At 51.3% G+C, this 24,256-nt stretch overlaps 1 protein-coding gene across 2 annotated transcripts in view; it reads left to right on the top strand.

Annotated features, from left to right (window-relative positions):
* The first annotated feature begins 2,993 nt into the window (after positions 1-2,993).
* The window catches only part of DGAT2 (diacylglycerol O-acyltransferase 2), a 31,724-nt gene continuing 10,461 nt past the window's right edge, over positions 2,994-24,256 (top strand). The window contains exons 1-3 of one of the 2 annotated variants that reach the window (XM_063093392.1): positions 2,994-3,252; positions 17,571-17,699; positions 23,916-24,023. In XM_063093392.1, the coding sequence (XP_062949462.1) occupies positions 3,213-3,252; positions 17,571-17,699; positions 23,916-24,023 (277 nt within the window). In that variant the 5' untranslated portion in view covers positions 2,994-3,212. Of the gene's footprint in view, positions 3,334-17,570; positions 17,700-23,915; positions 24,024-24,256 lie in introns of both variants that reach the window. The other variant, XM_063093391.1, reaches the window with a different exon arrangement.

The following is a 24,256-nucleotide window of genomic DNA, read 5'->3' as shown; positions in this document are numbered from 1 at the left end:
TCACCCCTTGACTGTGAGGATTGGGCAAGCTCACACAAGCCAGGGTCTAGCACAGAGCAGGGTGCTTGGTAAATGTTTCTGTCTTTCTCCCTGTGCCTCTATGAGGACAGGCTTCCTCTCTGCCTTGTAGGCTGGCCCCATACCCTCCTCATCTGTGCAACGGAAGGGCTAAGGCTGCCATCACTGTAACGTCTCAGAGGTACATGTGTCAGACCCCTCAAACCACAAAGCTGTACACATAATTCCTAATGGAAGCACACCACTGGTGACCAAAGGGGGTTAGGAGGACATGCCACCCTTAGTAAAGCCCACCCTGGTCAAGCCAGGCATGATTTGACCTATCTCTGGTTTGCTCAAAGCACCTGCGGGTTGGGTTGGGAGACGGTGAAGGAAAGGTAACGCGGGTCCCAGAACACATTCTCACAGCTGTCCTGCTCACACATCTGCAGGAAGAGCAAGGCATGTCATTATATGATTCCCACCTCTAGGTCTTTGCACACGCCTCCTCTAGGCCTCTGCCTAACACCCTTTCCCTTCTTCTCTGTCTGGCAGAACAGTCATCATCTCAGGTCCAGCAGCAATGTAATCTCCTCTCCACCTTCCCAATTTATCATTTCCTCCTTCTCTGTGACTCTATTGTACTCATTCATTGGTCAGTCCACCATGGACCAAGCCTCTATGCTGAGCCAGGCCCTCACTGGACCATAGAGTGGTGCGGTCCCTTGCCCTTGGGAAGCTTCTGGCTCAGTGGAGAAGCAGATAAGCCAGCAAGATAAGGAACTGTCACCTACATATCCTGATGCAGAAACTGAAATCTAGATAAGACAGGAATAGTGACTTTCCCAAGGCCACCTGGCAAATTAGTGGTAGAGGAGAGACCAGAACCCAGGCCTCCTGCCTCCCAGCCCAAGCTCTGCCCCTTAGATCATACTATGAGGTGAGTGGGTAGACCATGGGTTCCAGCCCAAGGCCTTGTCCATGGGAGGCCTTTCTGGGGTAGGCACAAGCCACACACTGACCTGGGGTCTTCTAGGCCAGCAAGAATCTTGCTTCCAAGAACACCCTCTCTGAGGAGAGGATGCAAGAATTCCCTGCACCTTCAGCATCTACCATCCTCTTTGCCCAAAAATATACCACACCTGTTTCCATCTCCCAGCCTTTGCACATACCAGTCCCCTGCGCCCCCCTCCCCCCACTCACATGGTATGCCACTAGCCTTCCCTCAGTTTCCTAAAAGGCACCAAGCTCTTTCCAGTCTCAGAGCCTCACCACATGCCGGTCTCTGCCTGGGATGCTTTTCCTTCTACTCTTGGCAAACTCAGGCTTCAGGGTTTAGTGACACTTTCTCAATGAGATTTAACCTGTGGCCTTGAATTGGACAAATGGAAGTGTTTCTAGGTCCCACCAGTGGCATTTGTCCTACACTGCCCTGTGACTTATTTTCCCCTCCCCCTGCAAAGAGATGGTAAAGACCTCCAAAGCAGAGACTCCCTCTCTTCTTATGCTGTGACCCCAAAGCCAGCCTTCTCAGCTGTGCCCAAGAAATGTCTTTTCACCAACATGCTTGTTGCCCCCACACTTTCCCTCATTCTCCACATCCAATAAGTCACTCCACCACTTTCTGGTGGATCTCACCTCCTCCCATGTTTTTCTGTAGAGCAGGCCTTCCCTCCACTCCCTCTACCACTGCTCTAGCTTGAGGCTTATCTTCTCCCACAGGGGTCCCTCCTGCAGCCTCCCCACTGCCCTCCTGGCCTAAAGCCTCTTCTGTCCATTTCCTACATTATGGCTAAAGGGCCCTTAAAACTCATCTGACCACTGTCATTTCCCTACTTATAGCTCTCCCAAGAATTCCAGTCCCACCCTAGTGTGTCTCAAGAGTGACACTCAAGGGCCTTCCTAAGATCAAGCCCCAGCCTCTCTCACTTCAGCCTCATTTCCCACTATTGTCTGTGCTCCAGCCACTCCAGGCCCTCTAGCCCTGCACCAAACACACTGGCTTTTCTAAGATTCTAAGAGTTTATGCCTGTCCTTCTGTCTTGCCCCCACACCCTCCACCTCCTCATCAATAGGCAATGAAAATAACTTCGGAACACTTTCTATATGCCAGGCACTCTGCTAGGCTCTTTTAACACCTCATTTAGTTCTCAAAGCACTTCACGAAATAATTATCATTCCCATTTTACAAATATGGAAATTGAAATTCAAGAAAGGCAGGGCCAGAACGGGACTCCAGGTCTATCTGACGCCAAACCTGCTGTGCACCAACCTCTGGGAAGTATACCTTGCCCCCAGCCGGAGCCACCAGGGTCCTCTCTCATCTATGGTTCCATAAGCCCCGGCCTCTTTCTTGTCCCAGCATTGTTCCCAGCGTCTGTGTGTGGTCATCTCTACCAACCTCCCCTCCCCCCGACCAAGGGCAGGGCCTGGGCTGATCGGGCTGGGTCCCCAGCAGCCAGCAATGTATGCTCTGTGAGGTTTCCTTTAAAATAGATGGAAAAGCAGAAGCAGTGTGAGCGGTTTAGAAACTCAGCTCTAACCTAACCACTGACCAGAGGCGGGACCTTTGCATCTACCGCTAAACTAAGGACCTGCGAAAAGAAGGAAAACGTAAGCCTCCGCACGCCCTCGGCCTGCCCTACACGTGCTCGGTTTCCCCAGCCCACGTTCCAGCTGCCAGGCCGTACCAATCTCCGCGGGGGAGTCCTAGGGGGATGGACTGAGGGAGCACCTAGAATGAGGCGCGCCCCTTGGAATGAGGACTCGAGAGCTCCTCCTCTCTCCACCATTCCGCCTAACCCGAGCAGAGCAGGCCCCCGGCGCTGCCCTGGGCGCGCGCAGGGCCGAGACCCAGGCGCCCTTCCCCCCCGCCGCGAGGAAGTGGTTCGGGCCTCGGGGGTGGAACGGCCCGCCCCGCCCCGCCCCGCCCCGCCCCGCCCCAGCCCGCGTCAGCCCACCCCGTTGTGAGGTTATAAAGTGCCCCGCTTCAAGCAGAGGCTGCTGTGGCCCCAGCTTCGGCTCCGCTGTCGGCTGCAGCGCGCGCCGCAACGGGCCGCCTGCCTCCAGCTTCCTGTGCGGTAGCCGCCCCTGCGTCGGCGCCGTTCCTGGGCTCCCGGGCTCTGCGCAAAGCCCTGGCCCTGGCGGCCGGGACATGGGACGGGGGCGCAGGGTAGGGCGGCTTACCTCAGTGCCGTGACTCCACCGGTTTCAGCATGAAGACCCTTATAGCCGCCTACTCTGGGGTCCTGCGAGGTGAGCGACGGGCCGAGGCTGCCCGGAGCGAGAGCTCTAATGGAGGATCTGCACTATCACGAGAGGGGTCTGGGAGATGGGGTGAGTGTTTGGGGATGATTGTCACAGCGGAGGGGTCTGCAGGGCCTTGGCGGCTTTCGTCCTGGGGTTATGAAACTGCGAGGAGATTTTCAGGAAAGGGCTCTGAGGCAGGCTGGTGGTGTTCTTAAGATGCGCGCACGTTGCTGGAGGACTGGACACTGCAGGTCGAGGTCCCAACGCCTTCCTTTTTCGGGGGGCGGGGGAAGCTGGCTTCTCTCCCTTCTGCCATCATTTGGGTCTGGGATGAGGGAAGAATATAATCTGATTATTACCTAGTCTAATCTAGACAGCCTGGCATCTTCGTCAAGTCCGGGTTCATTCTCCACTTTGGCACTCATCAATTTTTTTCTACGTCTGTTACATCACTTCCCATCCCCCAGCTTGTTTCCCTCATCTGCGATGTGGGAGTTATTTGGGATATTGGAGAACTCTCCAGCTCCCAGTACTATTCGTGATCGCTGGCAGTTCCCTACCCTCCCCCCTCACCAGGTGGAGCAAGCTTTGCCAGTGAGAGACTGGATGGGCAGGGTGGCAAGGGTTTTGCAATCCCTTGAAACAGCCATCACACAGGGAACATGCCTGGCTGGAACAGGTGTGCCCGCACTGTCCTCTGCCCTATGCCCGTCCTTCAGCTCAGGCTTTGGAGCCCATTCAGCAGCAACTCTGAGCCTGGCACACTTAGAGTGCAGGGCAGAGGACACTGGGTAGCCCCCAGAGTGGAACCAAGGCCCTCAGTGAATCGGGCAGAGTTGAGATCAAACTCCACCGTTTTTCTCATGCAAGAAAGAGCATCCCTTTCACCCTCACCCCTTTCCTATAGTTGGAGAAACTGAGGCAGGAGAAAGCATGACCTGGGATTAAATATAAATCCGGACCACCCTGGGAAGTCATCACAGCTGTGATGTTTGCTTGTTCTGTGTGTTTGTCTTGCATGAAACCTCTCTCACTCCTGTCTTTGTTCTGCTTGCTGAACCTCTCCAACTTGGGATTTTTCTTTAGTAACTAACAATTGCCTGCTCTGCCCACCTTTGTTATAAAAATAAAACATGCCAATTATGGAAATTTTGAAAAATGTAGACAAACAGGAAGAAAAATAAAATTGCTGGTAAATCAACTGTCCAAAGATAGTTTCGTATTGGCATTTTAGTATACTTTAGAATTTTCTTTATACACATTATATAGATAAAGTTGAAGACATACCTTACGTATAGTTCTGAACGCTGTTTTCTCCCTCTTAATAATATTTACTTCTGTTAATCAAAATCATTTGTAATATCCTAGTGGTTGCAAGGTAACCCACCCTGGAGCGGTATCACAATTTAACTGTGTCCTGGGCATTGGTGTTGCTCCTTGTGTGATTATCCCTGTGGCTATCTGCCCCTCTTGGTCTGAGTGCTGCTCTTTACCCTTGGTGAGGTACTGAGCTACTGTCGCCATCTTGGAGGCAAGCAGCCTGAACTGTCCCATGCACCTGGCCCAATAGCCTATGACAGCCCCTTCTCTCATTTAAGAGTGCTTTTGCATCTACTGTGCCCTTTGATGCCTTTAACAAGGGAAGGAAGGGACTTGCCGACATTCACACTTTAAAAAATTTTTTGTCTCTGGACAGTGGGATAGGGACACTGTCGGTGGCAGTCCTTCCTGGAGGTCCCTTCCCTTGGGTCTGCTGTCCACAGGCTGTGAGCTGTGTCTCCAGGAGCCAGCGAGCCTGGCTCTTACGTTTTTGACTACAGTTTGTTACTCAAGAGATCTTGTACTCTAGCGAATAATTTTGACCAAGTCACCTAATAACATCAGGACCATTTCACATTTCTCCATGTTGTCTTGAAAATATGATTTTTTTTAACTGGATGCAAGGAATTACATCATGGAATGTAGCAATGTAGCAATGAAATGCAAACCAGTCAGTTTAGCTCTCTGGGATCTACTTTGGTGAAGGACTGGGTGGGGTAGGGGAGGGTGCTGAAGCAAATATTGTGTTATCTGGGCATCTCCATTGGACCTGCTCTCTACATCCCTGGTCCTGAAGACACTCCCCAGTGGCCTAGTTTGCTTCTGTGGATAAGGTGGTGAACACTCTGTTGGTGGCAGTATTCGAGGAGAGACCATGGATTCCATGAAGGGAAGTCCTGTGATGGGTGAGAGATTGAAATAGATACCTTGGCATCTAGTTTCTTGGCCAGAAGCAAAGGCCAGCTGGGAGAGTGTGGGTGGGTGGGTATGTGTTGGTATTTTCTGATCTCTGAAGGACTGTCCTATGCCAGGTGTAGAGGCTACAGTTAGTTGCATCTGCATCCCTGTCTTTGACCCTGGACTGGGGGCTCTTCAGCTCAAAGCCCTCTGATGCCTGCCACTATCCCCAGGGTTCAGCACAGGACACAGCACGAGATGGTGGCAGCCCCAGTAAAATTCTGAGCTGATTTATTCTGTGTGGTTCCAAAGAGCAAGGCCAGGAACAGAGGTGGGATTATGGGGGCAGGTTTTGTTGTAATGGAGGAATCCTTTCTAACAGCTATTGAGGACTGTGACAGGCTGCTGATGGAGTTCTCCATCACTGTGGGTATGAGTGCAGAAGCTTGGTAGGAGGTAAAAATAAGTGGCTAGATTGTTGGGGGTATGAGGGTTGACAGTCACTGAACTCAGTCCTAAATCATAGCTTGAGAACATCACTTGTGTTCTCCCCTCCCCCAATCCTTTGCAGCTTTTCCCCTCCCCTACACCACTTCCCCAACTGCACAGAGGCCACTTTCAGGTTATCTGTGTTACCAAGGGCTCGTCTGAGCTGGCAAAGGAGTGCCAAGGATAATATTTTATTAGCAGGCTGGGTGACTCAGTGGCCAATGTGGAAATCCTGCCCTGCCCCCACCCTCCCACCTTCAAATTCAGCAGCAAGTACTTGAGTCATAAAAACATAGATATCTGTTAGTGCTAGATCTGGCCCAGCCCTCATGTTGCAGATGGGAACACTGAGGTCCCCAGAGAGAAGGGTCTTGTCCAGGGTTATCAAGACCAGGCTAGAACCCAGATCCATCTCCCAGTCTGTGGCATGCCTCCTTAAGCCAAAAGTGTGGTGAGGCTGTGAAGTGCTGAGCACACAGCTCTGTGTAGCATAGGTGCTCAGCTTTTCTTTTTTTGCTGAATGAGTGAAGGTTGCTCCCAGTCTCCATGATGGTGGTGGCAGCTCATCCTTTCCCAAGCTTTTTGAGGAAGCGCCCCAGGTTGCCCTGTTGTATAGAGACACCAAGAGCCCCAGAGCTTCAACTGCGAGAACTGCCAGTTACCATCCCCCTCCATTCCTCCCTCCATACCTCAGACCTTTCACATTCCTCCTCCTGGTCTACAGAGCCCCATGTGAGCAGCCCTCACTGCCTCACAACCTCCTCCCCACCCTGTCACACACCATGCTGTAGACACACCGGTGTTCTTCCTGCTCCTTCTGCACTGTCCCTGACTCAGTTGTATCTCAGGGCCTTTGCATGTGCTGCCCTTCTGCCCAGGTCTTTGTGTTCCTGGGCTTCCAGACATGCAGTCTCTTCTCGGAGGCCTTCTCTGGCCACGCCATCTAGAGAGCCTCCCCCAATCACCACATCTTATTTTACTTTTATAGCCCTTATCATTACCTAAATTATCATGTGTGCTTATATGTTTTGCTCATTGTCTTCCCCAGAAGAATGTCAGGCCCTTGGGAACAGAAACCTTGTCTATCTTTCTCACTGTTGTGTCCCCATCATCTAGCATAGTGCCTGGCAAGTAGTAGGTGCTCAGTAAATATCTGCTGAAGAAATGAATCATGAATGTGACTGTCCCGTTCCCCTTGGCAGGAAGCCCTGCTTTTAGCCCCAGTGTGATTCCTTGGGCCTTCCTCAGGCCTCTTCTGTGCTCACCGGTGCTGGGTGCTGGGGTTGCAGCTCTTCCCTGCCCTGGAGACCCCCACAGTCTGGTGAGGAGCAGGCACTGGGGCTGAGTGCCGAGTGGGTGGAGCCAGGCTCATCCTGGTCCCCCTCATTTCTCCCAGGGCTTAGAAGCCAGAGACCTGGGATCCCAGCCCTACCTTTTTTTCTGGGATATGACCAGGTGGCTCACTTCCTCTCTGGGGATCTCACTATCTCACCCAATCTGGAAAATAGGGTAAAAATATCTCAAACTCTTAAGAATGTGAGGGTTTGAGTTAACATGAGTGGAAAGAGCTTTGTAAACTAGCTTGTGATGTTCACTTTATTCCTTGTCATTTGTCCTGTGTGACACGTGCAGTGGGCCCCAACACAACGAAAAGTGTCAGACTCTGCCCTGGGGCATCCAGGAAGGCTTCACCAAGGTGGGACTTGGGGTGTGGGATCTTCGGTTTATTAATTGAGCACCTCCTGTGTGTCAGCCTCGGTCCCTGCCTTTCAGGGAGTAAGACAGGGGGATATACACAAGATGATGGTGCAGAGTGATTCAAGCAGTAACAGGGAAGGAAGCAGGGGGAACTGTGGAAGCCTGGAGGTGAGGGTGGAAGCTAATCTCCATGTCGTTAGGGAAGGCTTCCTGGAAGAGATGATATTAAGTCTGGATCATGAAAGATGAGTAGACATTAGCAAGGCAAGCAAGAATGTTCAGGTATAGGGAATAGCATAAATAGAGGCATGAGATTTGGGTGGGAGAGGCAGTCTGACTGCAGAGCCTTCGAGCGACCAACCTGGGATGAGGTCTTACTGTGCTGAGAGGCAGAGACAAGGGAGACAGAGAGTATGCTGTATCCAAGCCCGAGGTGGCATATGTGTCCTCCTGGGGAGGAATATTTAACAGCTCTTGGGAAAGGAGCCCGATGGAGTCAGTTTCTTGGCCTCCAGCACTTGTGGGGCCTCCTTGTATGGAGCTGCTGCTGGCCTACATGAGGGCTCGTCAGCAGGGCCTGGGGCTAGGCTAGGAATCAGGCCTGGCATCTGTCCATCCCCCTGCTCTGCCACTCAGCTATTGTGTAGCCTCGGCAAGCCACTACTCCTTCCTAACTCTCAGTCTTCTCATCTATAAAATGGGCAAAAGCGTGGTAAGAGTGTCATCTGCCTATATTATGGTGCAGACCCAAAGAGGCTGAACCTGTGAAGCCTTTGGGTAAATCAACAGGAGTAGAAAACATGAACTCCTTTTCTTATTAGAGCAGAGTTAGCAGTTCTGAGCAAAGGACCAGGAGTAAGGTCTGCATCTGCTTCCCGTGTGACCTTGGGCATGACCCTGCCTTCTTGGGACTTCAGCCGCCTCATCTGTACAGTAAGAAGGGTTGGATCAGACGACCCCCTTGGGTTCCTTCTAACTCTGCTGAAGAAATGTGATTCCAGCTTTGCCCCTGACTGCTGTGGGAACCTTGAGGTCAGTCACCTCCTCATTCTTGTCCTCAACTTCTCCTTGTGAGAAAAGGGCTCATGTCCTCCTTGGGACCCATGCAAGTGCCGCAGAAGAACCTGTCTCCTCACACTTGCCCATGTCTTGTGATAGGGAATTCCTTGATGACTACCTGTAAGTTGGTGGAGTTGCCATGGCAATCACTCCCACTTCAGTGACTATTTTTTAAATGTGCTAGGTCAGAGGGTGGGGGTAGGGAAAGGGGTCCAACAGAGTATGGAAGCTCCCCTCCTAGTGCAGTACCTGGCATATAAACGGTACTTAGAAGCACTTGGACGAACGTTAATGTATTAGTTTGTTTCTGTTGCTTATAACAAATTACCTGAAACTGGGTGATTTATAAAGAAAACGAAATTTATTCCTTACAGTTTCAAAGGCTGGGGAGTCAGTCCACAGTGCAGGGAACACATCTGGTGAGGGTCTTGGTGGTGGCAACAGTGACCCAGGGGTCTCATGTGGCAGAGCAGATAGAGACTAATCTCATTCACTCTTTTAAAACCCTCAGAACCATGTCTCTAACCACCATTATTAATTCCTTCACTGTTGCACAGTCCTACAATCTAATCACCTCTTCAAGGCTCCACCTTTCAATTACCATAACAGGATTTCCCACCTTCAACAGTTACAGTGGGGATTATGCTTCTAATATATGAACTTTGGGGACACAATTCAATTAACCCACAGCAGTTAACGTTTGGGCTCACTCTTCTGTCCTTTCCTCTGGAGACTTCCACTGCTGCTCTCAACTTTAACGGCCCCCTCCAGTTGAAGGAGACCTTTGCTTCCTGGTTCCCACGAAAACACTGATGACCCTCTGTCATGGTGCAGACCAATCAGCTGTGAAATGGGCTTATCTCTGTTCTTGTCCAGGCCCTGTTTATTTGTCACAGTCCCCTTGAGCATGCAGTCATACAGCAAACATTGAGCATCTGCTCTATGCTTGACCCTGTGCTGGGCACAGGGACCCAGAAAAATGAGACATAGTCCTTGCAAACAAATAAACACTCCTTCCCACAATGAGAAAGGGCTGAGTATAAGGGTGAGATGGGGGCACATGGAGGTGTTGTCAGCCCGACCTGGGCTGGGGGAAAGGAAGGCTTCCCAGAGGAAGAGTCAACAGGCTGGTCTCCAAAGGTCAGTGCTTAGTGTCTGGCAGGTGGCCGGTAAGTATGTGCTATAAGACTGGCCAAACTAAACTTGGAGGTCTCAAAACTCTTCTAGGGGGGTGCTGCAGACCGGACCAAGAGTGTGGGAACTTCCTTAGGGAAGAAATCTCTGGCTGAGCATGTGGTGAGACACCAAATGGGGACAGCTTCACGTGCGAGGCTGCAGGAGCTCAGTCCTGGACTGGGATTTATAGCAGCAGGCGTGACCCTCCAGAGCTGGAAGCTTTGCCATGACTGGCCCTTTCATCACACACATGGACTCCCATTGAAAGATGCCTGCCTGGGGGAGCCTGGAAGAGACTCACCTCTAGCCTTGAAGATATGGCATCTCTTTAGCACTTGGCCTGGCTTCCTGGGCCTCCCTGGGGCTAGAAGCATATGCCAGGAGTCAGTATGCCCATCCTTCTACCTCCGTACAACTTGTACCCATTTCTTTGGGGTAGCTTGAGGGTGACTTCCTCCCTCACTAAGCCCAGGACAGAGATTAGGTCCAGATGGGCCCAGGCATGGCGTCCTTGGGGCTGGGGATGGGAGCAGAATAATCCCCCACTAAGGGGCCCCCAGGAGGCTCTTCACACCTCTCCTACCTCACTGGCATCTCTCTGGCACTCTAACAGATGTGCCAGACACTCTTTTTGGCCCTTTTCCATAAGTTATTTAGATTTCCTACAGCAATCCTGGGTCATAACTAGGGAGGACACTGAGTCTCAAGGAGGGGAAGTGACTTTCAAGGTCTCACAGCAGGTGAGAGTCAGAGCCAGGGTTTGAGTTCTGAGTCTGTCTGTCGCCTACACCTCTGCTCCAAGGCAGGGCAGGCATGTTATACCCATTAGACAGGAGAGGACACTGAGGCCGATAATTAACTGGCATTCATGCAGATCTTTACTTTTTATGAAGCTCATCCCTATACATTATCTCATTTAATTCTCACAACAGTCTGGCGAGGTGGGTATTAGCCCCACTGTATAGGTGAGGAAACTGAGACTTGCATAGGAAGTGACTCATCCATCCAAGTCACACTTCCTGTGAGTTAGGGGCCAGTTTCTTAACTTCCTGACTCCCAGCCCCTGTTCTCTGCACTTCTCCAGGCTGCCGTGCCCCCTCCTGAGATGCCAGTAGTGGAAGTGGTTGGAGGAAGGAGTTTGGGCTGTCCAGAGGCATGATCTGCCCACCTCTGTAAACAACAGTGTTTGCTTATGTGTGCTAAGTGCCTCTTCTCCATAGGCCTGGGATCCTCTTGTCCCTCTCTCTATCTCATTACCCCAAATTATTTTTCTTCATAGCTCTCATCAGTGCCTGACTTTACATCATACATTCACCAGTAAGTGTCTTATCTCTTCCTCAGCAGAGCAATTTAAGCTTCTTAACAAGAAGGGCATTATCTGCTGCGTTCACTGCTGTTTCCCCAGTGGCTAGTATAGTGCTTGGTGCCTTGTAAGTGCTCTATGCTTAGGGTCTTATCTCTGTCCTCACCCACCTCCTCCAGGAAGCCACCTTTGACTACTCATTCTCTAGTCTTAACTTCTGTTTTGGGTAAACTTTCCCCCACCCCCATTTCTGGGCTGTTGAGCATCTGTATTTGGTCCTGTCTCATTAGAACTCCCTCCAAGTCTTTGTTCCAGCAGTTCCCCCAGCCACAGTGCCCACTTTCCTCCTCCTTGCCTCCCAGCTCTTGTCTTCATGGCCCTGGAGAGGCCTCGTGGCCTCCTTGGAGGTGCCCCTGCCCTTACCCTCACTCTGCTACCTCCTCTCATAACACACAACCTTGTGACCACACACCTCTGGAAAACTGTTTGCTCAGTACTCATCCCCTTCCTGCTCTGGTAGATGGTAGGAGCAATGGCAGTAGATGCTGCCTAATTACCTAACAAATGCCACTGTACCTTACAGATGCTTTTTCCTTAATCTTCTCAACAACCTAGTGAGGTAGAGATTATTATCCTCATTTTACAGGTGAGAAAACCAAGGCTGAGAGAAGTTAAGTGTCTTGTCCGTGGTCACAGAGCCAGAAGCAGAGATGACCCAGGGCCCTTTTCTCAGATCTGGTGGGGGTTTAGGTTCAGACTCGGCTGCCCTCAAGTATGTACAAGAGGAGGCCCAGGAAACTCTGGTTTCATTAGCCCTGGGGTGTGGCCTCCCTGGTCACTCCGATATCAAATGTTGGGCAGGGAAATGTCCAGATACACCCACCACCACTCCAGGCTGGTCCCTGGTACTGAGGGCTGTTTGGCCCCACCGCTGTAGGTGGCTCTCCTGTTTTACCGTCAACAGGAGCTCAACTTGTGGGAGCACATGGGTGGTGAGTTCACCCTCCTTGCACATCCAGTCTACATGAGAATGTCCTCATAAGACTTCGGGCATGGAATGGGGCAGAGCAGGCAGCCCTCCTTAGCCAGGGTGTGTTCCTGAAGTCTGGGTATAGACTGGTTTGTTTAGTGGGGACCAGCCCTCTATAGCATAACATTATAGAAATGATAAGGAACTTGGAGCCCAAATACCTGCCTTGAATCTTGGCTTCCAACACCCTGACCTCAAGCAAGTGGTTTAACCTCTTTTGGCTTCACCTCACTTCAGTTTCCTTCTCTGTGAAATGGGGTTGCCAGTCTCTGCCTTGTCTACCTTCCCAGAGAGTGCTGTGGGACAGTGATGCCCCATCAGACTTGGGGAAGGAGATTGCTTTCTGGATGGTGCAAAAGCTGCTGTGGGCTTCTCTGGCAGCTCTACTCCCTCTGTCTTCTCCAAATGTAGGAGCAAATGAGCTGTGTGAAATAAATAATGCCCAGGAGCAGTTATTTGAATTGGTTATTGGGAATCTTTTCTCCGTAGGACTAGGCAACTTACTCTGCAGCCTGTCTCATCTCTCCTGATGAAAAAAGACATCTGTAGGTAGAGGGGTTCTGTTCCCTTCATAGGTGGGGAAACTCATGCCTAGAGAGGGTGAGAGAAGCTCACCCCCCATCTCTGGAGTCCTCAGTGATGGGGCAGGCTTGGCCTCCCTCCAGGCAGCCCAGTCTAACATGAGCACCCAGGCCTTCAGCTACCTCTGGAGCTTGTGGATCTGCCAGCCATCCAGTGAACCTCGATGAGCTCCTTTTCTTGCCAGGCCCTGTGCAGGGCTCTGGAGACACAGGTGAATCAGTTATTAGCCCTGGCACCCAGGAGTCACTGGCAGGGGGGAATGGCCAAGTAAATAGACACTGGCTGCAGTGGGGCCGGTGCTGTGAAAGTGTGCAGAGAGTGCAGGTGTGCCGAGGGAGGCTGTGGGTGGCAAGGGAGCAGATTGGAGCTGGGACCTGGCCAGATCCTGAGGCTCTCTGCGGGCCCCACCCAGGAGTTGGGAACAGTCAGGCTGGATGTGAAGGTGGTGGCATCTGATTGCAGCATTGGCATCCCCACCAGCTTCTGCTGAACCCCTCCCAGCCACAGGCATGGCAGAGGAAGTGCTGACAGCTGGGTGGCAAGTGCTGGCAGCAGCCTAGGGGTGCCCACCTAACCTGCACTTCCTATCTGCCTGGGCAGCTGTACCAGTGCTGCTGCAAGGTGGTGAGCTCCAGGTCCCAAATACCTGGTCAGGAGTCCTCAGGAGCATGGACACCAGAGATTACAGAGTTCATCCTTCTTACCCCCATTTGATAGATGGGGAAACCGAAGCCTGGGGAGGTGAAGTGACTCGGCCATGTTGACACGGGAGTTGGTGGCAGAGCTGGACTGGAACCCTAAGACCTGCTGCACAAGATGGCTGTTCCTGGCCCATCCCTCTGATGGAAAACAGGTCATTTTCCCCTGTCGCCTCCCAACCTCCCCCTGGCTTTGTTGTGGGGAGAAGAAAGAAGGGACTTGGGGGACCTGCAGCATAGGGACAGACACAAGCCTGGAAGTTGGGCCTGAATTTAGTCCAGCTCTGCCACCCTCTTGGCCACGTCACCATCAAAATAGGGGTGATGATGCCAAGCTCACAGGAATCTGAGTGCCTACACAAGTGCTTTGGAGGCCCAAAGTTTCATGGGCCTCTTGGGCCTCATACCTATCACTTAGCCCTGCAGAAAGGGAGGCTGAGGGGGCTGAGGAATGGCCAGCGTAGACACCTGCTCTTCCTCTTGCTCAACAAACCTTTCTGAGTGCCCACTCAGGGTCAGGCCCTGGCAGGGCATAGGAGACCCAGATGTGGAAGACCCAGGTCTGGCCTTCTCAGGCAGCTTCCAGTCTGATGGGAGAATCAACCTGTAACTTGCAAAGTTAGTACAAGGTAAGGGGCTATGGGATCCCAAAAGGAGGACTCTTTCTCCCTCTTATTTCTCCATTGTGTTGACCTATTCTGACCTCATCTTCAAACAGGTTATCTCCATGGGGTGACAAGAGGGCCCCTGACAGTTCCAGGCTTCATGGTCCTTAGAGTTTTTAATCCCAGAGAAGGAAAAACCTTCTTTCTCCAAAGGCTTCCTGGAGGACATGCTGCTTTATCTCATTGTCAGGGAATCACCAGGTGGGCAAAGCTAGGAGAGGCCTTCTAGGTAGAGGAGCAGTGACTCAATATTTCTTAGGTCCATTGGGAGCTTCCACTGCAGTCTTGGGGGTCAGCATCTATGGACGGGCCAGTTCCTGGGGCTGGGCTCTGTGGTCAGCAGGCTGCAATTATCTGGGTGAGCTGGGCCTGAGTAATGCAGCATTGCAGCCCCCCTCCCCAGACAGCCCCCCACCCTAGCTCCCACAGAAACACCTGTCATTCTTCGGCAGCCTTTGCATTTCCCACTTTGTTGGCAGAACAGTCTGTGGGTGGTAGTTGGGGCTGGATAAAGCAGAATGAGAACGGAATGTGCCATGTAGGAAAAGCCTGGGCTCTGGCCTACCTTGCTGTGGGGCTTGTGAGAGTCCCTTGGGCTATCTGTTTCCGGTCTGTATAATGGGGTGAGGGCTGAAAAAAATGGTCTGTGGTTCCTGCACTCTGACCTTATCTACTGGTAAGAGACCGAATAAGCTTAGCAGAGGGATTTGGATTAGGGATGAGGAAGAATTTTTAGGTCGTCTTGGTTGCTTCAACTGGGAATATGTCACCAATGTGGAATTTCTACACTCCTCCCCCAAGCTGGAGTGCCGCCACAGCCATAGTTGGTTGTCCCTAACCCAAAGGTAGGGGGCTAGATAAGATGACTGCCAGTGCACCTTTTCCTTAAGCACTGCCCAAACCATTGGCCTCAGGGTTGTGTCTGTAGTGGGAAGCACAGGCGTGAGATGTTTGATGTCCTGCTCACCATCGCCCTCTTTCCTGCCCAGCAGAAGATGGTGGCCGCCCACTCCCTCCCCCGACCCCAATCTTGCCCTGAGCCTTTGGACTGGGGCACTTATAGTAGTGTTTCTCAAACTTAATCACCTGGGAGTCATGTTAAAATGCAGATGCTGATTTAGTAGATCCAGCCTGGGACCTGAGATTGTGCATTTCTGACCAGTCACAGGTGATGCTGATGCTGCCATTCCCAGACCACACTTTGAATAGGAAAGTGCTAGAGTACATTTTGTCTTCTCCAGCCAAGGCACCTAGCCTGTTCCAGATAGAGCAGGGACTCACTTACCTGTTCACCTACCCCTAGCAGCCAGTCTCCTTCACTTCATCCTGCACAGCTCAGGAGGCAGAGCCAGCTGCTGGAAGATGACTTAGCCAGCCAGCCCTCGGGTCAGGGGTCAGGCCTATATATGGACCTCACCTCCCACTCTCATATCCTCACCCGGCCTTCTCACCATGTGTAGGCCAAGGTGAAAGCTTGAGACCCTGAGTGATAAGACTGTGTCTCAGTCATCTGTTTAGGCCCTAAGCACAGCCTACCCTTGGACCCGCTATGTCCCCTGGGCAGAGCCTGTTGCACTCAGCAGCTACTATGGGAAAGGGGAGGTGCCCTGAGCAGGGGCAAGAATTCTGGGTTCTAGCCTTGGCTCCGTCACCAACTGCTGGGGTAACCCTGGGCTAGTCAATGCCCCTCTCTGGGCCTCAGTCTCCCTGGCTGTCCAATAGGCTATACTAGATGACCCCAGAGTACCCTCAGGTTCCAGGAAGGGTTGTGGGGCAAGTCTGGAGCGGGGAGGGCCTATAATGCTGGGATTTTTATAAAGGGGGTGAAGGAGCAATTTTGAGTCAAATCCCCGTCATGGCTCGTGGCCCAGCCTTTTTATTTTCTTTTGTGAGTTCACATACTGCCACATCCACTCCAGTTATGCCTGTATTAGATGCCTCTGAGCACCCAGTATGTGCCCTGCACTGGGAATATGACAGTGAGCCCTGTGGTCTTGCCTGGGGTCACATAGTGGGTAGAACCAAGGTTTGTACCCAGGTCTGATGCTTCTGCTGTATCAAGCCCCCTCCCTCTGATCCATCAGACCTAAAGGGGACAGGACTGTGTGTTCTCCTTGAGACTTGGCATTTCCTATCTGTCTCCTAAAAATCAAAGCAATTGTTAACTTTCAGCTGAGGAGAGGTGTATCCCTTTCTGAACTCTACTGTGACCCCATTGCTCCACAGATTGTGAAGAACAGCAAATGCTTGAGTTTAAGTTTCTAAGCCCTTCTCGCTTCCTGCTCCCAGCTTATGTGCAAGGTTAAAAGGTTATGAGACCCTCAAGGACAAGATTGTGACTAAATCATCTGTGCTCGAGCTTTGCAATACGTGAAGGAATGTTTGACCAGCACACAATAGGTGCTCAGTGAAGATGTGCTGAGGAAAGGACTTGCAGCTGGGGCTCAGCAGAAGAGGGGGTTTGAAGTGGCCCACTACTTTCGTCTAGCTGCTGGAAGGAATAGGGAATGGATTAGGAACCTCATCCATGTTCTTCTCAGTGCTGCCATTCCTGCAGTCACCAGACTTCCTGGTCCCGCTGCCTTTCAGCTGCTGGAGTCCAGGGCATCATCCTGGGGGCACAGCCACAGAACCAATTAAAGGCACATCTTGTCCTCATTTCCAGGCTTGGCCCCTGCTTGGTAGCGAACATAATTACAGTCCTCAGTGTCATCCAGGCTGCCTGAAGCTCACTGGTCACTGGGCAAAGGCTCCCACCTGACTTCTCTCTGGGCCCCAAGCTTTGGGCACTGAGCTGAAGCTGAAAGTGTAAATCTCTCTGACAGTGGCAGTGGTGGTAGTATTGGTGGTGCTGGAAGTAGGAGCAAATGGGCTGTGCTCCTTGGAAAAGGAATGTCAGTCCTGGGGATAAGAGGGGCAGGGCAGGGACTGGGGATGCTCAAAGTACACATGGAGGAAAAAACACTGAAAATTGGATGTTGAACCTATGTCCTTGGCCTCACAGATACAGATAGCAAAGATTAAATATTTGTACTAGATCCAGATAAAGAAGAAGAACAGGAGTTTGGAACAGAGAGTAGGAAGAGACCTGGTAATTGAGAGCCTCCCCAAGGTCCAGCCCCCGAGCTAGCCTCTTTAGATAACTCTTTTGGTCCCCAGAGTGACCCTATGAGGAGGACCCTTTCCCATTGTGTACATATAGAAACTGGGGCCCAGGGAAGCATGTGAACAGCCCACAGTTACAAAGCCATTTGGTGGCAGGAATAGAATCTGAACCCAAGTCTGTCTGATTCTGTGGACCATGCTCCTCTCACATCTAGGAAGGCACCTGTGGGAAGTGGTTGGTGTTGGGGACCCTGAGACTGGAGGGAAGGGTGGCATATGCTGACATTTCCCCTCTGCTGCAGGCACTGGCTCCAGCATCCTCTTTGCCCTCCAGGACCTCTTCTCCATCACCTGGCTCAATAGGTCTAAGGTGGAAAAGCAGCTACAAGTCATCTCGGTGCTACAATGGGTTCTGACCTTTCTCACGATGGGTAAGTTTGGGCTTAGAGGGAGGCAGATAGGCAGGCAAGGACCACCTCCCCAATCTCTGTTAGAGCAGGGACTCAGTTCTGCAGGGGTGAGGGGTAAGAGCAGTCCTTACACAAGCTGCTCGACAGCATCCTCCCATTTAATCATCACCTTTTGGGTCCCAGATCAAGTGCTCTCCCCCTAGTCATGCAAGAGGACTCAGTGAAATTCAATGGGAGGTAGTGGTATAGTTCCCATTTTACAGATGGGAAACCCCAAGTCTCAGAGGTGTGGGGTAACTTGCTCAAAGTCACAAAGATTTAAATCCAGGTCTATAGGACCTCCGAAGTCTGTGCCTTTCCAACAATGCCACCCTGCCCACCAGCACACATTTTCCAGCAGGTATGTTGCTTTGCCTTATTGTGGTGTGGTGCCAGGCTGGAATCCTGACTCTGCTACAGACAAGCTCTGTGACCTTACATGGGTTACTTCACTCTTTGAATCTTAGTCTCTTCATTTCAAATGTGAGGAAAATGCTGCCTACTTCACATGGATTTTGTGGGAACTGAAGATAAGGAACAAGAGCATCCAGCACAGGGCCTGATCATGGTGGGTCCCCATTATATGGGAGCTGTTTTTGGAAAGTGCCCTCAGACCCCACATCCAGGCCTCACCCACCCTCTGCTGAACGCGTTCCCCAGCTGCTTCCACGGCTGTTTAACATCTAATGCCTGCTCCTTTTGTCTCTTGACACTGCCATGTCAGTGTTTTGGTTGCTGCTTCTGCAGATCCAACTAGATACCCTCACTCCCTGGGTTGCCATCCAGGCCAGGGTCAGGACCATGTGGATTATCTTGGAGAAGACATGCCTAGACCCCTTGCTACTCTCCTAGAAGCCTCTCCTTCCCCAGGCCTCTGTGTCCTCAGCATAGCAGGTAGCTTCCCCACGTATCAGGACAGCCAGACCTGCTGCAAAGCATCATGGAATGCATGCTGTCAGCTGTGAGCAAGTCCCTCTGGGCGGCCCACTCTTCACAGCTGTCTGGGCTCGTGGGGGATCATCAGGGGTTACCATGTCAGCACTGAGCAGCCATCCTCCCAGCAGGATGCTCTGAGACTACATTTGCAGGGCAGAGGAGGAGACAAGGGTGCTATTTATCAAACCCCTACAGTGCGCCAGGCCCTTGACGTGTCTTTCCTCAAATCCCCACTTCACAGGTGAGGAAATGGAAACTCACAGAGGTTCAGTGACTACCTGAGACTGAGAAGCTCATTAAATGGCAGAGTTGGTATTTGAGCAGGAGCCCATGCATTCCCCATGGAGCCCACCTTACCAAGGAGCCCAGAATTAGTGGGCCTAGGCTGAGACAGCCAGCCTTCACCTTTAGTCCCAACAGTGGGCTTTGGGAGGGTCCGTGAACCCCTAAAGTTATATGCCAAATTTTATGTGAGTATATGCACCTTTTTCTTGATAGAAGGGCCATAGCTGTCTTCAGATTCTTACAGGGATATATGGCCTCAAAAAGATAAAGAAACACTGGTTTGGGGTACAGAGCTAATTAAACCGGCTCCCTCAGGGCTCAAACCCCCAACTTGGCTTGCATTCCGCCACTTATTAGAATCCTGGAGTAGATAGCACAGTGTAACCTCCTTGTTCAGATCAGGGACCCATTGGGGACACGTGAGAAGAAAGTAGTAGGACCAAGGACAAGAGGCCAGGGACTCTGGCCTCCCAGACCCCTGCCAAGTCTGCTACACCAGCTCCCTTTGCTCCACTTGCACCCAGAAGCCATCACTACTTCTGTCTTAGTGGGTCAGGGCTTGGCTGGTGGGGAGCTGAGCAGTGTGTAAAACCCCAACCCACGCAGGACTTAATGGGGACTGGCCGCAGGCTGTAGGTTAACAATTAATCAGGCCCAACCACAGCCTAGAAACCGGCCCGGTGTCTTCTCAATGCCCTCGTGTAGGTGGGAGCCAGGCCTGCTTGGACAGGCAGGTCTGCCGTGCTGCTAATTACTACCCTGAGCAGCCCCAGCTGCTCCCTCCCACTGCCTCCCAAACCTGCTGGCAGAGGCTGCCCTAGTATTGCAAAGGCTGCTGTGGCACCCCTGGCATCCCTCTGCTCCAGAGGCTATTCACCGCTTTTGTGTCATGGAGTCAGTCCTCTGGCGATCTGGTGAAGGCTGTGGACCTTCTCTGCATTCTTAAATGTGTAATACAAAGTACATTGGATTTCACAGGAAACCAATGATATTGAAATATAAATATCTACACATTAAAAATCCTAATTAGACATATAATGTGATTTTTTAAAAATTATAACATTAAATAAAAGGATCTAGCAGTAGGTGTAATAATTACTGTAATTCCTAAGTAGTGATGAAAAGAAATGATTTTTCATGATATCTGTAACTGCTATAATATGATATAAAAATACCTTTGTTATATGTTGGTGACATGTCAACAGGTATTGCTAATACTTCTGTGGTTTGTTAGATTTGTAAGTAAAGGAAATGCTGAGTTTCCATAAGAGATGAGTGAAAATGTAGATGTCACTTGTTTCCACATCCAAGTCCCTAGACACTTAACTGGGCGTTAAGTTCACATATCATCTCATTTAATCTTCCCAACATGCTGTAAGGAAGTTGAGATTCAGGGGTAGGCTGTGGCCAGTAAGTGGCAAGACAAAGGCTCCCAGAGTCCGTTTGGTTTCTGAGTCCGTGCTCTTCACTGGGCCACGCCCCTGCCTCTCCTGCCAATGAGCATCCACACACTGCCCCCCACCACGGTCCTTGGGGCTCCAGAGTTTTGTATCACTGTCTTCTTTGTGGGCCACCATGATGTGTGGGGAGGGGGCAAAGTGGAAAGGTGATCCTGAGCCTGCCATGTGTGGAGCAAGCAAGGTGTTTTAAGCACACATTGCTTGCATCTCCTGGGCCCGGTGGCTTTGGTTACTCCTGTAGCCCCTAACCTAAGAGAGCCTGTCATTCAGAGGACAAGGATTAGGCTCTGAGAAAGGAAGGTCATTTGGTGGGTTCAGTTCATCCTTTTGCTCAATAAACCTTACCTGTATTGGTTGCTGGGGCTAGAGATTGATCTGACCTGGTTCCAGCTCCCAAGGAGCTCAAGGGCTGTCTACTGAAGGGAGTCTAATGGGGGGGACTGGTGGTGAAGAGGGAGATGCTGAGTGCAGAGAGGGAGGGCTGTAGATACACACGGGTGAGGGAGCAGGTCCCCAACTGAGGATGCTAGGACTAGAATGCAGTCTCTGGACTCCCAGTCAGTTCTCTTCTCCTCCTTCCAGGCTGCCTTAGCAACAGAGTAGGGATAGGTGGGTAGGGATACTCACCCTCCCAGAGAGTCCAGCCCTCTAGGTAGCTGGGCCTGGGGCTCACCCTTTCTGGTTCCTCTACCCCTCAGAGAGTTTGGGGTTTGCTGGCAGGTATGTTTCCAAGCTGCTCAGTCCCTATCCTGAGCCTCATGGGCCCTACCCAGTCCCACCTGAAGCATCCACCTAGCCTTTACAGGAGGTTGAATATCTGTGGAGTATAGGGGGCTAGAGTGGTCCCTTTTCCAGGCCAAAGAAAGGTGACTGTATTAGTCCATTTATGTTGCTTATAACAAAATACCTGAAACTGGGTGATTTATAAAGAAAAATGACATTTATTGCTTACAGTTTCTGAGGCTGGGAAGTCCAAAGTCTATCTGGTGGTGGCAATGGTGACCCAGGGGTCTTACATTGCAAGATGGTGGAAGCAGAGAGAGCAGAGAAAGACAGACTCTCTTCTTCTTTTAAACCCCTCAGAATCACACCCCTGACCACCATTTTTAATCCATTCACTATAGTACGGTCTTACAATCCAATCACCTCTTCAAGGCTCCACCTTTCAGTTACCATAATAGGATTTCCTACCCTCTTAACAGTCACAGTGGGAGCCAAATTTCTAATACATAAAACTTGGAACACAATTCAAGCTTCAGTAGTTTTGAGGGGACATAATTCAATCCACTACATTCTGCACCTAGACCACCAAAACTCATGTCCTTTTCACATACAAATACATTCATTCCACCCCCAAAGTCTTAACTTGTTTCAATTCAAAAGTCTAAAGTTCAAAGTCCCATCTGTGATATTCAAAACAAGTTATCTACTTCAAAGATACAATGGTGAGACAAGCATAGGGTACATATTCCCGTTCCAAAAGAGAGAAATAGGCCAAAAGAAAGGGGTAACAGGTCCCAAACAAGTCTGAAACCCAGCAGGGCAGACGTTGAATCTCAAAGCTGGCAAATCATGTACCTCGACTCCATGTTCCACCTCCTCTGCACGCTGGTGTTGGGGTTGGGTCCCCGAGTCCTTGGGCAACTCCACTCCTATGTCTTCCTGGTTTCAAGTCACACATCAGCTCTCCCAGCCTCTTGTTCCACTCTGGTAGCTCCACAGGCCTGGGATCTCCATTAGACATGGTACTGATGGGGTTTCTGTGCTGCAACTCTGATCCAACATTTCTGCTCGACATTGCTCTAGTGAAGGCTCTATATGGTGACTCCGCCCCTGTGACAGATCTCTTCCTGGGCCCCCAGACTTTTCCAGGGACCTGTAGCAAACTGCTGAACAGTGTGACTTTGTAAGCAGCCTTAACTTAGATGCATAGCTGTTTACCAAGCTGCTTTAAGTACTTCACAGATTACCTTTAACAGGCTTTTAGTAGGCTGCAAATGCTTCCCTCGAGACAGACTCATCTTCCCTATCTGTCATGTTACACTCCTAAGCTGGTCCTGAAAAACTGGACACCTGATCACTCTGTGTTCACTGCCTCTCCCAAGATAGTTGTACCCTGTTTTTAGCTATTCTGAGAAAAGGCTGACTCAGGACTGGATTGGGGATGGCAAGGGGCCACCGTTTCCCTGCCCTTAGGCTCGTAGAGAGTCTGCATCTGGTCCTGTCCTCACCTACAGGAAACCAGAGCAGGCTCAGCATGGTGGGAAGAAGAGATCCTAGAATTCCAGAGCCAGGCAGCCCTAGAGAGCCATGCCCCACTCAGTGCCCAGCAGAAAGTGGGCATACAGCAAGGGTTAGCCTCCCTCCCTGGGCAGTGGATGGGGTGCTGCGCTTCTTCTACTAAGCATGAGTACCTGCTGCCCCCTGGTCTTGTACTGAGTGCCAAGGGACAGAGAAGATGTGGGCCCCCTAGTGTGGGAAATTCAGAGGTGACAGATCCATGTAGGATGTATGATATTGGGGAACACTTCTTGGAGCGATGAGGTCTGAGCTAGGCCTTGAAGGCTGGGTGAAAATTGGAGAGAGAGAAGCCCTGATGTGACGAGGGGATCTAGGGGTGAGCCACAAGATAAACCATGCTTGGCATGAGCCTTCCTTCCCTCTATGCTGGGTTATTCAGCCTTACAGCCAGCAAACCCAGAACACAGTGAACAATGGCAGCTGGCCCCTAGGAGTTTTCTGATTGTCTTTCTGCAGTTTTTGAGGAGAGGGAGGCTGATGGGCTGCAAGCTTTAGCCTGGGACTATCTGGCCCTCCGTTATGCTGGAAGGGGGTTTTCCCTCCTTCTGGGGGAGGACTCCTCTCTCTCAGGTCCCTCCAGTGACAGTCTAGGACTTCTCAGTTTTGGTGAACTTCTAAAGCCTGGCGCAGAGCATAGACTTCAGAGTCAGACCTGAATTTGAATCCTGGTTCTGCCACTGTCCTGCTGGGTGACCTTGGGCAAGTTACCTCTCCCTTGGGCCTCAGCATTCTGATCTCTAAAATGGGGTAAAATTTATCCTGTGTCACACTTGTGACAGTGGCTCAGCTCGAGGCTTGAGATGTAGAGGCACTTGGTAGGTGTTCCCTCCCTTATCCACAGTTACTGTGCTGGGCACTGGTGTAGGACTGTGCAAAGAGGGGACAGTAAGAACAGTTTCTCAAGAAGCTGAAGTCTGCCTCCTCTGGTGCTACTGCCCAGATACTATGGAGCCCAGGTGTCCCTCAATGCCAGGACAGCCCGACAGGATCTAGGAGATGAGGCTGTGTCCCATGAGCCTGCCCCTCCCCAGGCTGAGCTTTACCTTAACCATTTCTCAGGAGCTGGGGCCATGGGCCCCATACCTGTGGCTCCAGCTGTGCCTAGCTTAGTGACACAGTAAACACTCACTCTACTACTGCCTGGAGGGGAGATTAAGGCCCAGCCAGGGAGGACAGGGCCTGACCTGTGGACATCTTCCCCACCGCCTGCCCCCAGGAATGGCCTGCAGTGTCATCCTCATGTACATGTTCTGCACTGATTGCTGGCTCATCTCTGTGCTCTACTTCACGTGGCTGGTGTTTGACTGGAACACGCCCAAGAAAGGTAAGAGCAGAGGTCTCCCTTGCTCCACTCCCTCGCCCTTGGGACACTCCCTCCTGCAGAAGCAGAGTTCTACATCATGAGTGCTGTCTCTTTTTACTTAACACCTACTTAGTGAAAAGCACTGGGCTAGTCCAGTGTGTGGTTTTGGGTTGGGGGTTGAAAGCTCCTCAAAAGGCACCCCCCTAGTCCTGAAAGCAGTTCACTACTCAATCTAGGGTTTGCATACATGAGGT

The sequence above is a fragment of the Cynocephalus volans genome, chromosome 4 (genome assembly GCF_027409185.1).
Source record: "Cynocephalus volans isolate mCynVol1 chromosome 4, mCynVol1.pri, whole genome shotgun sequence".
Taxonomy (NCBI): Eukaryota; Metazoa; Chordata; class Mammalia; order Dermoptera; family Cynocephalidae; genus Cynocephalus; species Cynocephalus volans.
This window is presented reverse-complemented; position numbering and strand designations above follow the sequence as displayed.